Below are 14,593 nucleotides of genomic sequence, written 5' to 3'. Positions count from 1 at the left end.
TTCTATCATATAGACCCCCTCAAAATGACTTCAAATGTGATGTGGTCCATAAAAAAAAGGTGTTGTAAAAATGAGAAATTGCTGGTCAACTTTTAACCCTTATAACTCCCTAACAAAAAAAAAAATTGTTTCCAAAATTGTGCTGATGTAAAGTAGACATGTGGGAAATGTAAGTATTTTGTGTGACATATCTCTGTGATTTTAAGGGCATAAAAATTCAAAGTTGGAAAACTGCAAAATTTTCAAAATTTTCGCCAAATTTCCATTTTTTTTCACAAATAAATGCAGGTAATATCAAAGAAATTTTACCACTATCATGAAGTACAATATGTCTCGAGAAAATATTGTCAGAATCACCAGGATCCGTTGAAGCGTTCCAGAGTTATAACCTCATAAAGGGACAGTGGTCAGAATTGTAAAACTTGGCCCGGTCATTAACGTGCAAACCACCCTCGGGGCTTAAGGGTTTAAAGAGTAGCATCAACAGTTTTACTTCTTGTTGCTTTGTGTAAGAGAGGGGTTACGGATGATATGAGGAAAAAGCACAGCTTGTTTCATCATCCCTGACCCTGTGCAGCCTCTGACCTAAAGGACCCGTTATACTAGACTCTGACCTCCAGGGCGGTTATATTACTCTGGACCTCCAGGGCCGGTTACACTAGACTCTGGACCTCCAGGGCCGGTTACACTAGACTCTGGACCTCCAGGGCCGGTCATACTAGACTCTGGACCTCCAGGGCCGGTCATACTAGACTCTGGACCTCCAGGGCCGGTCATACTAGACTCTGGACCTCCAGGGCCGGTCATATTAGGCTCTAGACCTCCAGGGCCGGTCATATTAGGCTCTGGACCTCCAGGGCCGGTCATACTAGACTCTGGACCTCCAGGGCCGGTCATACTAGACTCTGGACCTCCAGGGCCGGTCATACTAGGCTCTGGACCTCCAGGGCCGGTCATACTAGGCTCTGGACCTCCAGGGCCGGTCATACTAGGCTCTGGACCTCCAGGGCCGGTCATACTAGGCTCTGGACCTCCAGGGCCGGTCATACTAGGCTCTGGACCTCCAGGGCCGGTCATACTAGGCTCTGGACCTCCAGGGCCGGTCATACTAGGCTCTGGACCTCCAGGGCCGGTCATACTAGGCTCTGGACCTCCAGGGCCGGTCATACTAGGCTCTGGACCTCCAGGGCCGGTCATACTAGGCTCTGGACCTCCAGGGCCGGTCATACTAGGCTCTGGACCTCCAGGGCCGGTCATACTAGGCTCTGGACCTCCAGGGCCGGTCATACTAGGCTCTGGACCTCCAGGGCCGGTCATACTAGGCTCTGGACCTCCAGGGCCGGTCATACTAGGCTCTGGACCTCCAGGGCCGGTCATACTAGGCTCTGGACCTCCAGGGCCGGTCATACTAGGCTCTGGACCTCCAGGGCCGGTCATACTAGGCTCTGGACCTCCAGGGCCGGTCATACTAGGCTCTGGACCTCCAGGGCCGGTCATACTAGGCTCTGGACCTCCAGGGCCGGTCATACTAGGCTCTGGACCTCCAGGGCCGGTCATACTAGGCTCTGGACCTCCAGGGCCGGTCATACTAGGCTCTGGACCTCCAGGGCCGGTCATACTAGGCTCTGGACCTCCAGGGCCGGTCATACTAGGCTCTGGACCTCCAGGGCCTGTCATACTAGGCTCTGGACCTTCCGGGCCGGTCATACTAGGCTCTGGACCTCCAGGGCCGGTCATACTAGGCTCTGGACCTCCAGGGCCGGTCATACTAGGCTCTGGACCTCCAGGGCCGGTCATACTAGGCTCTGGACCTCCAGGGCCGGTCATACTAGGCTCTGGACCTCCAGGGCCTGTCATACTAGGCTCTGGACCTCCAGGGCCGGTCATACTAGGCTCTGGACCTCCAGGGCCGGTCATACTAGGCTCTGGACCTCCAGGGCCGGTCATACTAGGCTCTGGACCTCCAGGGCCGGTCATACTAGGCTCTGGACCTCCAGGGCCGGTCATACTAGGCTCTGGACCTCCAGGGCTGGTCATACTAGGCTCTGGACCTCCAGGGCCGGTCATACTAGGCTCTGGACCTCCAGGGCCGGTCATACTAGGCTCTGGACCTCCAGGGCCGGTCATACTAGGCTCTGGACCTCCAGGGCCGGTCATACTAGGCTCTGGACCTCCAGGGCCGGTCATACTAGGCTCTGGACCTCCAGGGCCGGTCATACTAGGCTCTGGACCTCCAGGGCCGGTCATACTAGGCTCTGGACCTCCAGGGCCGGTCATACTAGGCTCTGGACCTCCAGGGCCGGTCATACTAGGCTCTGGACCTCCAGGGCCGGTCATACTAGGCTCTGGACCTCCAGGGCCGGTCATACTAGGCTCTGGACCTCCAGGGCCGGTCATACTAGGCTCTGGACCTCCAGGGCCGGTCATACTAGGCTCTGGACCTCCAGGGCCGGTCATACTAGGCTCTGGACCTCCAGGGCCGGTCATACTAGGCTCTGGACCTCCAGGGCCGGTCATACTAGGCTCTGGACCTCCAGGGCCGGTCATACTAGGCTCTGGACCTCCAGGGCCGGTCATACTAGGCTCTGGACCTCCAGGGCCGGTCATTCTAGGCTCTGGACCTCCAGGGCCGGTCATACTAGGCTCTGGACCTCCAGGGCCGGTCATACTAGGCTCTGGACCTCCAGGGCCGGTCATACTAGGCTCTGGACCTCCAGGGCCGGTCATACTAGGCTCTGGACCTCCAGGGCCGGTCATACTAGGCTCTGGACCTCCAGGGCCGGTCATACTAGGCTCTGGACCTCCAGGGCCGGTCATTCTAAGCTCTGGACCTCCAGGGCCGGTCATTCTAGGCTCTGGACCTCCAGGGCCGGTCATACTAGGCTCTGGACCTCCAGGGCCGGTCATACTAGGCTCTGGACCTCCAGGGCCGGTCATACTAGGCTCTGGACCTCCAGGGCCGGTCATTCTAGGCTCTGGACCTCCAGGGCCGGTCATACTAGGCTCTGGACCTCCAGGGCCGGTCATACTAGGCTCTGGACCTCCAGGGCCGGTCATTCTAAGCTCTGGACCTCCAGGGCCGGTCATTCTAGGCTCTGGACCTCCAGGGCCGGTCATACTAGGCTCTGGACCTCCAGGGCCGGTCATACTAGGCTCTGGACCTCCAGGGCCGGTCATACTAGGCTCTGGACCTCCAGGGCCGGTCATACTAGGCTCTGGACCTCCAGGGCCGGTCATTCTAGGCTCTGGACCTCCAGGGCCGGTCATTCTAGGCTCTGGACCTCCAGGGCCGGTCATACTAGGCTCTGGACCTCCAGGGCCGGTCATACTAGGCTCTGGACCTGTGCAGCCTCTGGCTTCTATGGTTAGATGATTAACACATGCATATATAATCAAATTCCTCTTTTAGCCTCAACCTTTGTCACTTCTGTGACTCCAGTGTATTGCCATTTGGCCCATGGAGATTTTTATCCTAAAGATGTGAGGATCTCCGTGGGTTTACAGAATATTGCGGCTCCCTCCATAAGGTTACTAGTGCCGGTGGGATTCACTTGTGGGGTGTGGACTGGTTGCTTTGAAGAACGAGTGCGTAACAGAGGAAACAAATCCGGGTGACTGGTTACTGACTAGCATAAGGCGTTACAACAGAAGAGTATTTAAGTATTGTCAGGAAAAAGGTTTACAAGCAATAGAAAAGCAAAGGTGATCATTGTGATAAGCAATTGGACCGGTGTCCAGTCTGTTCCACTTCACTTCTGTGCTGGGCATTTTGACTGTCTCTTGTGAGCCGGTGATGCCATGTAAGTTGTAGTCTTTGTAGTTGGTGCCTGAGCTGCCCAGGAGCCCAGTGCAGAAGTGAAGACAGACTGCCAGGACAACTGGACTGGACCAGGCAGCACAAACTGTATTGCTCACTTCTTTTCACCAGTTTTTCTGTTTGTGTGATGCATTTGACATATTTTATATGTTTACACTCCAGGCCTTAAACCCGGCAGCGTTTCCGCCAGCCGCCGACAGCTCTCTAGATCCCATGAAACCAACCCCGTGAGGAGTCAGCCAATCACCTGTCCTGTTATGAACTGTGAACGGAGGTTTGACAATGGACAACTGCTGTTAGGTCACCTGAAACGGTAAGATGGCCACAAGATGTCCTCCAGCATGACATCTATAATTTCTTCATTTATACACAGGGTTACTTAGTCAGTTTGTCATAGTCCTTGTTTGCTCTGGTGAAGGAAACCATGGATATTTTCATTCTGGTTGCTATTATTAGGCAGTGTTCAGATGTTGCAGCAATTTATGTGACACTTCCAGGCCTCTGAATAAGGTTTGTAAAATATCAGAACTTATAATGCAGAAACAACTGCAAGAACAACATACTCTTTCTGATTATTATTATTATTATTATACATTTTTATAGCGCCATTTATTCCATGGCGCTTTACATGTGAATACGGGGCAAATATAGACAAATACATTAAACATGAGCAGATAACAAGGCACACGAGTACATAAGGAGGGAGGACCCTGCCCGCGAGGGCTCACAGTCTGCAGGGGGTGGGTGAGGATACACTAGGAGAGGGAAGAGCTGGCTGTGCGGCTGTTCAGTAGGTTGAGGATCACTGCAGGCTGTAGGCTTGTCGGAAGAGATGAGTCTTCAGGTTCTTTTTGAAGGTTTCTATGGTAGGCGCAAGTCTGATGTGTTGGGGTAGAGAGTTCCAGAGTATGGGGGAAGCACGGGAGAAGTCTTGGATGCGGTTATGGGAAGAAGAGATGAGAGGGGAGTAGAGAAGGAGGTCTTGGGAGGACCGGAGGTCGCGTGTAGGTAGGTACCGGGAGACCATGTCACAGATGTATGGAGGAGACAGGTTGTGGATGGCTTTGTATGTCAGTGTGAGGGTTTTGAACTGGAGTCTCTGGGCGATAGGAAGCCAGTGAAGGGCTTGACACAGGGGAGAGGCTGGGGAATAGCGGGGGGACAGGTGGATTAGTCGGGCAGCAGAGTGTAGGATGGATTGGAGTGGTGCCAGAGTGCTAGAGGGGAGTCCAGAGAGTAGGAGGTTGCAGTAGTCGAGGCGGGAGATGATAAGGGCATGCACTAGCGTTTTTGCAGTGTTGCGGTCAAGGAAAGCACGGATCCGGGAAATTTTTTTGAGTTTGAGACGACAGGAGGAGGCAAGGGCTTGGATATGTGGCTTGAAAGAGAGGGCAGAGTCGAGGATCACCCCGAGGCACCGGGCGTGTGGGACTGGGGATAGTGAGCAGCCATTGACATTGATGGATAGGTCTGGTGGAGGGGTAGAGTGAGATGAGGGAAAGATGATGAATTCTGTTTTGTCCATGTTCAGTTGTAGAAAGCGAGCAGAAAAGAAGGCTGAAATGGCAGACAGACAGTGCGGGATTTTGGTAAGTAAGGAGGAGAGGTCAGGTCCGGAGAGGTAGATCTGCGCGTCGTCAGTGTAGAGATGGTACTGCATACCGTGGGATTCTATGAGCTGTCCCAAGCCGAAAGTGTAGATGGAGAAGAGTAGGGGTCCTAGAACAGAGCCTTGAGGAACACCGACTGACAAGGGGCGAAGTGAGGAGGTGGTGTGGGGGAGGGAGACGCTGAATGTTCGGTCTGTCAGATATGACGAGATCCAGGAAAGGGCCAAGTCTGTGATGCCAAGGGATGAGAGGATTTGTAGCAAAAGGGAGTGGTCTACAGTGTCAAAGGCAGAAGACAAGTCCAGGAGAAGGAGGACAGAGTAGTGTCGCTTGCTCCTGGCAGTTAGTAGGTCATTGGTGACTTTAGTTAGGGCAGTTTCAGTTGAGTGATGGGAACGGAAGCCTGATTGTAACCGATCAAAGAGGGAGCAGGAGGAGAAGTGGGAGGACAGTTCAAGATGGACGTGTTGCTCCAGCAATTTGGAGGCATAAGGGAGAAGAGATATTGGGCGATAGCTAGACACAGAGGATGGGTCGAGGGAGGGCTTTTTGAGGATGGGTGTGATCTTGGCATGCTTGAAGGATGAGGGAAAGACACCTGTTGTGAGTGAGAGGTTGAAGAGGTGCGTTAGGGTTGGGATGAAGACCGTGGAAAGGTTAGGGATGAGGTGGGATGGGAGCGGGTCAAGCGTGCAGGTGGTGAGGTGTGATCTTGACAGGAGGGTGGAGAGCTGATCTTCTGTCATGGTGGAGAAGCTGGTTTTGGAGGAGCAGGGTTGAGCAGCTAAGAGGGGCAGTGGGCGCTGTGGGCCAAAGCTTTCTCTGATCGTATCGATCTTCTGTTTAAAGAAAGAGGCGAAGTCATCAGCAGAAATGAGGGGGGAGGGAGGAGGTGCGGGGGGACGGAGTAGAGAATTGAAAGTGTTGAAAAGCTGTTTAGGGTTGTGGGACAGGGAGGATATGAGGGATGAGAAGTAAGTTTGTTTTGCGGCAGTGAGCGCAGACTTGAAGCTGGCGAGGGACTGCTTGTATGCAGTGAAGTGGTCGGCAGAGTGGGATCGCTTCCATCTCCGCTCAGCAATCCTGGAAGCCCGTCTCAATTCTTTGGTCAGGCTGGTCAGCCAGGGCTGCCTGTTAATTGTACGAGTTTTACTATGCATGAGTGGGGCGGCCGAATCGAGTGTTGCTGTTATTGTGGTGTTATAAAAAGTGGCAGCAGCATCTGTGTCATGAAGGGAAGCTATGTCTGTGAGAGGGAGAAGGGACTCAGAGAGTGATTGTAAGTTGAGATGTTTGAGATTTCTGCGAGGGTGAGTGAGTTTGTGGAGTGGGGGTTGCACACTAGGAGAGGAGAGGGACGAGAATGTCAGTAGGTTGTGGTCAGACAGGGGGAGGGGTGTGTTAGTGAGGTTAGTAAGGGAGCAGAGGCGGGTGAAGATGAGGTCCAGCGTGTGGCCATCTTTGTGAGTGGCCTCAGAGGACCATTGAGTGAGGCCAAAGGAGGCAGTCAGTGATAAAAGTTTAGAGGTAGCTGAGGTGAAAGTGTCAATGGGGACATTGAAATCACCCATGATGATAGTGGGGATGTCAACAGAGAGGAAATGAAGTAGCCAGGTGGTGAAGTGGTCGAGAAAGGTGGAGATGGCTAGTTCTGGGGGGCGGTAGATGACAGCCAGCTGGAGGTTGGAGGGGGAATAGATGCGGACAGAGTGCACCTCGAACGAGGGAAGAGTAGTGGAGGGTGATAGCGGGATTGGAGTGAAGGAGCAGGTGTCGGACAGGAGCAAGCCAACTCCTCCACCGCGTTTGTTGCTGGGGCGAGGGGTGTGAGAGAGGTGGAATCCGCCATAGGAGAGCGCAGCTGGAGAGGCCGAGTCAGAGGGGGTGAGCCAGGTTTCAGTGATCACATCAATGCACTTCATGTAGCCAACCAAATCTCCGGACCCGGATGGGATACACCCCCGAGTACTGCAGGAATTAAGTACAGTCATTAATAGACCATTATTTTTAATCTTTAAAGACTATATAATAACAGGGTCTGTACCACAGGACTGGCGTATAGCAAATGTGGTGCCAATATTCAAAAAGGGAACAAAAACTGAACTCGGTAATTATAGGCCATTAAGCTTAACCTCTACTGTGGGTAAAATCCTGGAGGGCATTCTAAGGGATGCTATGCTGGAGTTTCTGAAGAGGAATAACCTCATGACCCAGTATCAGCATGGGTTTACTAGGGACCGTTCATGTCAGACTAATCTGATCAGCTTCTATGAAGAGGTAAATTCTGGACTGGACGAAGGGAACCCAGTGGACGTAGTGTATATGGACTTTACAAAAGCTTTTGATACGGTGCCACACAAAAGGTTGATACATAAAATGAGAACAATGGGGATAGGGGAAATTGTGTGGGTGGGTGAAGAACTGGCTCAGGGATAGGAAACAAAGGGTGGTTATCAATGGAGCACACTCGGACTGGGTCGCGGTTAGCAGTGGGGTACCGCAGGGGTCGGTGTTGGGCCCTCTTCTTTTTAACATATTAATGACCTTGGAGGGGGCATTCAGAGTAGAATTTCAATATTTGCAGATGACACTAAACTCTGCAGGGTAATCAATACAGAGGAGGACAATTTTATATTACAGGATGATTTATGTAAACTAGAAGCTTGGGCTGATAAATGGCAAATGAGCTTTAATGGGGATAAATGTAAGGTCATGCACTTGGGTAGAAGTGATAAGATGTATAATTATGTGCTTAATTGTAAAACGCTGGGCAAAACCGTCAATGAAAAGACCTGGGTGGATGACAAACTCACATTTAGTGGCCAGTGTCAGGCAGCTGCTACAAAGGCAAATAAAATAATGGGATGCATTAACCCCTTCCCGACCTCCACCGTACTAGTACTGCTCTGCGGGAACTGCATTTCTGCCTGGAGCAGTACTAATACGGCGGCACGATCACGCGGCCTCGCGATGAGCGCCGCGGTGATCGGTAGGGGGTGTCAGCTGTATGTGACAGCTGACACCCTGCAGCAACGCCCACGACATGGCTTCCAATCTCAATTCCAGACAATTCTGCATTGAATAAGTAAAACAGTGCTCCTTCCCTTACGAGCTCTGCCATGCGCCCAAACGGTGGTATACCACGAAGACAAGAAAAGAGACATCACACTATATGTGATGGGGATCACCAGACCAATAGTATATAGATCACTTTTAAATTCTTTATTTTGTCGGCCAAAAACACAAAACAGCACACAACACTTAAAAACATTTAAAAGTCAAGTAAGACATCAAAGGTTTCCTAATAAGGAACCCCCCCCTTGGACATGCAAAGGATTAGAAGGTATCCAGAATAATTGTCATTGCTGTAACTACCACAAATGTAATGATACACATATGAAGGGTAAAATATAATTTAACTGGCCTATCATGACATGGGTAATCCAAAAACACAATTTACATCTGGCCCAGCTCACAGTATCGGAGGGGAAACAATTATCCTAAATATGTGTGCACACACCTGCTATATTAATAGGAGCGGAATTAGGGTTGTACAAGCAGTGTGATGATGATAACAATAACAAAAATTACACAAAATAAATACAATATATACAGATGTCACATCAGCTTATTCAAAATAAGCCCCCCAAGGTGTCAGAAGATGTAATATTGCGCTGAAGGTGATCAGCCTCCAGTAATCAAGACATTAAATTAGCATGCACAAAATAGAGCGCTCAACATATTATATTAAATCTTTAAGGGGGAACAAATAGTGAAGACAACCTCTAAACCATAAATAACTCTAGGAACAAATAATGTTCCCTGCATATCCCAGAGATATAACAAAGCACAGCAAGTGTGTGTACCGCCCCCCCAGAACCAAGTACATATCAGTATAAGAAGCTGAAGGAGTCTGGCAATAGTAGGAAAAACCCTCCCGACTGTGCCAGGCACAATACCCCCACACTGAAAGATAGAGATGATGCCACAAATAAAACATGACCAGGATACCTATCCCTACATGAGACCAAGGGGCTGAAGCCCAACGCGTGTCGCCACCGAAGTGGCTTCGTCAGGAGCAGGTGCCGCTATGTGCGGCCGACCGCACTTTATATGTATCTAGCGCTTACCCCAGATTACGGATTCACCGCAGCTGTGGGGCGGCATCATAAGTTCAATAGAGCGGAGGAGCGGCGTTCCTCATGCCGGATATGGTAAGAGTCCACCCATACATCCGGGTGTACAAAGATGGACGAGTAGGCTCTTAGTGCGCATGCGCGAGCCCTACGTCCATAAGTGCAGGGATGGCCACACTAGGATCGTACTACGCAGGTGCCAAGGTGCTCCAACCCCCTCAAGGAGGAGGGGGGGCCATAGGAGTGACGTCATAATACCAAGTGTAGTGCCACAGGCTACTACTTTTTTTTTTAATTCAAATAAATTTTTATTAAGAATAACAAGGCAATTAACATGTTACATTTACATTTTCAATATAGAGTATTTCCCCCCCCCCTCCCCCTTCAAACAGCCCCCTTCGATCCCAAAGCCCCCCACCCCCACCCCACAAAGCAGCTCATCTTGTTAATTACTACCATCATTAAAACAATAGAGTATCTAATCCCTCAACCATTCGTATAAGCCACACTTCACATTACTATCCCATAGCAATCCATGGAGACCACATTTTATTGAACGTTTCAGTTTTCCCTTTCTTCTTATAAATCCCTTTTTCTAGTGTCAGGCCCTGTTTCACATACTGGAGGAACTCTCCTCTTGACGGCGGCTCTTCCCTAATCCAGTTTCTAGCTATCACCTTCCTAGCCATATACAACAATCTGGCTATAGCTATCTTTAGGTGTTTATCCACTCCAATCTCATCCACGCATCCCAACAAACAGACAACTGGATCCCTTGGCACCGTGCATCCATACGCACCTTCCATACGACTCAAAACTACCACCCAGAAGGCAGCCAACCTCGGACATGTCCACATCATATGGAAAATGTCTGCATCCGTAGACTTACACCTTGGACATTCAGAATCATTACGCAATCCTGCCTTATATAGCACCATCGGAGACCTATAAACTCTGTGTATCACATAGAGCTGTGACAGTCTATACGGTTCACTCAGCGACAGTCTTGGGATCCATTCCAACACCGACTCCCAAGTCTCGTTATCTATTGGGCCCAAATCCCTTTCCCATTTAGCTCTTGCCATTATTGGAAACCCCAATAGAAAAGTGTGCAACAGATCCCTGTACAGAGTGGATATGACTCCTCCAGTCGTCCCATCATTACACACATACTCCAGTACTGTATCCCTTTGAATCCTAATACCTCCGTTCCTACTCTGAGCTCCAAAGGCATGCCTCATCCGCAAATATTGATACTCCCCTGCAGACCCAAGACCAAATTCCGCCTGCAATTGGGAAAATGATTTCAGTTCACCTTGTTCAATTATTTGATACACATACTGAATCCCTTTGCCCAACCACTCTATCAGTACCCCCAATGCCTCAAATTCTTTCAGATTGTTATGCCATAGCGGCGAGTATCTAGTCAAGTCCGTGATCCCACGTATGTGCCTCAATCTACTCCACAGCTTGCGTATCAACAGCAAAGTCGGATATAGCTTCCCCAAACTCTCCAAGGATCCATCCTCCAAACATTGTACCACTGGCCTTCTTTTTGTCACCACCTCCATCAACCGCTGTACTGCCCCAGATGACCCCCCCATGCGCCCAGCCCCTTAAATGCTGACTCTGGGCTGCAAGAAAGTACAACTCAGGGTTAGGCAATGCCAGACCCCCATCATCCTTGGGTCGCTGAAGTGTCTCCAGTTTGATACGCGGATGCTGCCTCCCCCAAATCAGATTCCTAAACAGAGTTGATCTGTCTAAATTTCCCACGTGGTATCCAAACCGGCGCATTGTGAAGAATATACAATATTTTCGGCATCAGAATCATTTTGATAATATTCACCCTGCCTACCACAGACAAATGTAGCTTAAGCCATGCATCCGCTTTTGCCTTGAGGGCACCCAAGATTGGAGTCAGATTCTCATGTATATAGTCAGTGACCGGCATAGATACCCATATTCCCAGGTACTTAAATTTACTCGTCACCTCCAGTCGCCCGTCCTCCAATGGCTCCCCATCCACATCGTCCACCTTAAACAAGATAGACTTACTCCAATTTATCCTAAGTCCCGACACTGATCCGAATCGTTCAATAATCCCAATGGCTCCCTCCAAGGATGCAACTGGGTCAGCCAGAAACAACAAAATATCATCCGCATACAACGCCACCCTTTCTTCAATCACCCCATATTTAAACCCCGTCATCTCATCAGACTGTCGAAGCGTAGCGGCCAGTGGTTCCACCGCCAGAGCAAACAAAAGGGGGGAAAGCGGACACCCCTGTCTCGTCCCTCTAGCCAATTGTATGGTCCGTGACAACTCCCCGTTTACCCTAACCCTGGCCATCGGCATCGAGTACATTAATTGAATCCATGATATGAACTGCAGTCCAAACCCCATTCTTCGCAACACCTGCCAGAGATACCCCCACTCCACACTATCAAACGCCTTGTGAGCGTCTAAAGATGCAATAACTCTCTGGCCACAGTTATCGGCTTTGAGTTGCAAGTTCATATACAGCCTTCGTAGATTAATCGCAGTTGACCTATCAGGCATAAAGCCAGACTGGTCTGAGTGTATCAGGCCAGAAGTAACACTTGTCAACCTCATCGCCAACACCTTAGCCAGGAGTTTAACGTCGATAGTAAGCAAAGAAGTTGGCCGATATGAATCCGGCTGTGTCGGGTCTTTCCCCTCCTTTGGAATCACCACTATTGTGGCCTCCCGCATAGATGCCGGTAGCCTTCCACCATTCGTAGCCTCTTCCAAGACCGCCTTCAATTTAGGGATCAACACTTCCCCCAAGCTTTTATAAATTTCGGCAGGAAATCCGTCTACGCCAGGCGCCTTCCCATTAGCCATCGACTGCAATGCCCGTCCCAGTTCCTCCTCCGTAATGGGAGCCTCCAAATCCTCCCTAGCTGTGTCACTCAGCCTCGGGAGCTCCAACTCCTCAAGGAACGCCACCGTGTCCTCCATTGACCCATCTACCCGAGAGGAGTATAAGTCTGCGTAAAAATCTGCAAAAGTCTCCAAAATCTCTGAAGTCTCAGAAACAGCAACACCACTCCCAGTCACCAAAGAGTGGACAAAGGAAGTATTTCTCTGGGCAGATGCCACCAGCGACAGCAAATGACCCACTGATTCACCCTCCTGGTAATAGGCAAAAATTCATGAATTCCCTCTTCCTTTCAGCCTTACTCAGCAAGACCGCCTCTAGCTGGCTTTGAGCTGCCTTTAACCTCCTCCCAGCCTCCAAAGTACCCATTATTACCATCTCATCTTCAGCCACCCTCAGCCCATCTATCGCCAGCCTCTCTGCCTCTCTCGATTTCCGCTTACACCTGCTAATATCCCTAAACAACAGCCCTCTCAAGTACGCTTTCATGGTTTCCCACACAGTAAGCACATCTACGCTACCCTCATTTATCTCAAAAAATTCCACCAATTCCTTCTTAATCTTCTCCAAGTCTATACTGTGTAGCCAATTAGGGTGAATTTTCCACTCCCTTCTGCTCCCGTTCCGTGTCCCCACTGATCGAAATTCCACTTCAACTGGACTATGGTCTGAGAGAGCCCTAGGTAAATATCTCACCTCCCCTACCATCGTATCTAGTAATCGGTTACCCAGTGCCAGATCAATCCTAGACAGCGTACCATGAGCTGGTGAGTAGCATGAATACGCCCTTTCCCCGATATGCCTAACTCTCCATAAATCAACCATGCCCACTTCCCCGACATAAGTCCCAAACGTAGTGATATGTCCCGCCGTCCTATTCTGGGGGTTTTTGTTCTTATCCCAAAAGTCATCACATATATTATTAAGGTCGCCGATAATTAGTAATGGTAACGGTCCCCAGCGCTCTACCCTCTCCAGCACCTCTCTTATCTTCTTGCTTGAGTATGGGGGCGGAATATACATTGCCACTATACACATCAAAACTCCATTCATTTTACATTTCACCACCACATACTGACCATCGACATCCTCTTTTACCATTACCTCCTCATACTGCACCCCCGCAGGTACTAACACAGACACACCCCTAGAATACGTCGAGAAAGTAGAATGATACGCCCTCTGTATCCAGCGCCTATTCAATATGTTCACCCTCTCCCGCACTAAATGTGTCTCCAGCAGGCATATCATTGAGACTTTCTGTTCTCGGACATACTGCAGACTTGCCGCCCGCCGTGTTTTATCCGCCAGACCTCTCACATTCCAACTCAATATTTTAATACAATCTCCCATCATGTGGCTCATCATTTCTTAAAGTATCCAATTTCCCAAGTATGAGCTGCCCCAACCCTCCCACCCCCCCTGCCCCCTCCCAACTTACCCCCCTAATCCCCCCAATATAACGCATTCTTCCTCTCATCAAGAGTGGGGCTCCACTGCCCACTGCGAACACTCTCCCTTACTTAACCCTCTCCATTCGCGTCCCGCTGCCATAGCAATCACAATTTCCCCCCCAACTTTCACTTTATTGTATCTTAACATTTCAACTTATATTAACATATAGAAAAAGTACCAAACCAGTTCACAGTACTTAGCATAACCCTCCTCCCCCGTACTTAGTAGTCGGTACTGTCCCCTCCGGCCATTCCTTCAATATGGCCCAGCAAAACCCCCAACAGTTGCTCAACTCTTTAACCATTGCTAACGAGCGCAGAACTCTCCTCCATCGACAGAGAAAACAAATCCCAACTGGATCTTGCCGAAATGTCAGTCGCCCATTCCCTTAAGTTTTTTCTCATGAGTATCAAGCCACTGGGTAGCGTCCTCCGGTGTCAAGAAAAAGTGGGTCTTATTAAAAGCCACCAGTCTCAGCTTGGCGGGAAACATCACTGAGTACTGCACTCCCAGCTCCCTCAGTCGCCGCTTGACTCCAGTAAACTTCATCCGCTGTTTCTGAACCGCAGCGGAATAATCCGGATAAATGGCGATTTTCTGACCTCCAGCCGTCAGATCCTCCATCTCTCTAGCCTTTCTAAGGATAATGTCTCTGTCCCTGTAGTTCAG

General features: G+C 50.1%; 1 protein-coding gene across 5 annotated transcripts in view; it reads left to right on the top strand.

Moving 5' to 3' along the window:
- ZNF451 (zinc finger protein 451) overlaps positions 1-14,593 on the top strand; it is a 120,549-nt gene that overhangs the window by 26,776 nt on the left and 79,180 nt on the right. For all 5 annotated transcript variants that reach the window (XM_069726734.1, XM_069726736.1, XM_069726735.1 and 2 more), the window contains exon 6: positions 3,980-4,130. In XM_069726734.1, the coding sequence (XP_069582835.1) occupies positions 3,980-4,130 (151 nt within the window). The remainder of the gene's footprint in view (positions 1-3,979; positions 4,131-14,593) is intronic.

Source organism: Ranitomeya imitator, chromosome 5 (assembly GCF_032444005.1).
Source record: "Ranitomeya imitator isolate aRanImi1 chromosome 5, aRanImi1.pri, whole genome shotgun sequence".
Lineage (NCBI taxonomy): Eukaryota > Metazoa > Chordata > Amphibia > Anura > Dendrobatidae > Ranitomeya > Ranitomeya imitator.
This window is presented reverse-complemented; position numbering and strand designations above follow the sequence as displayed.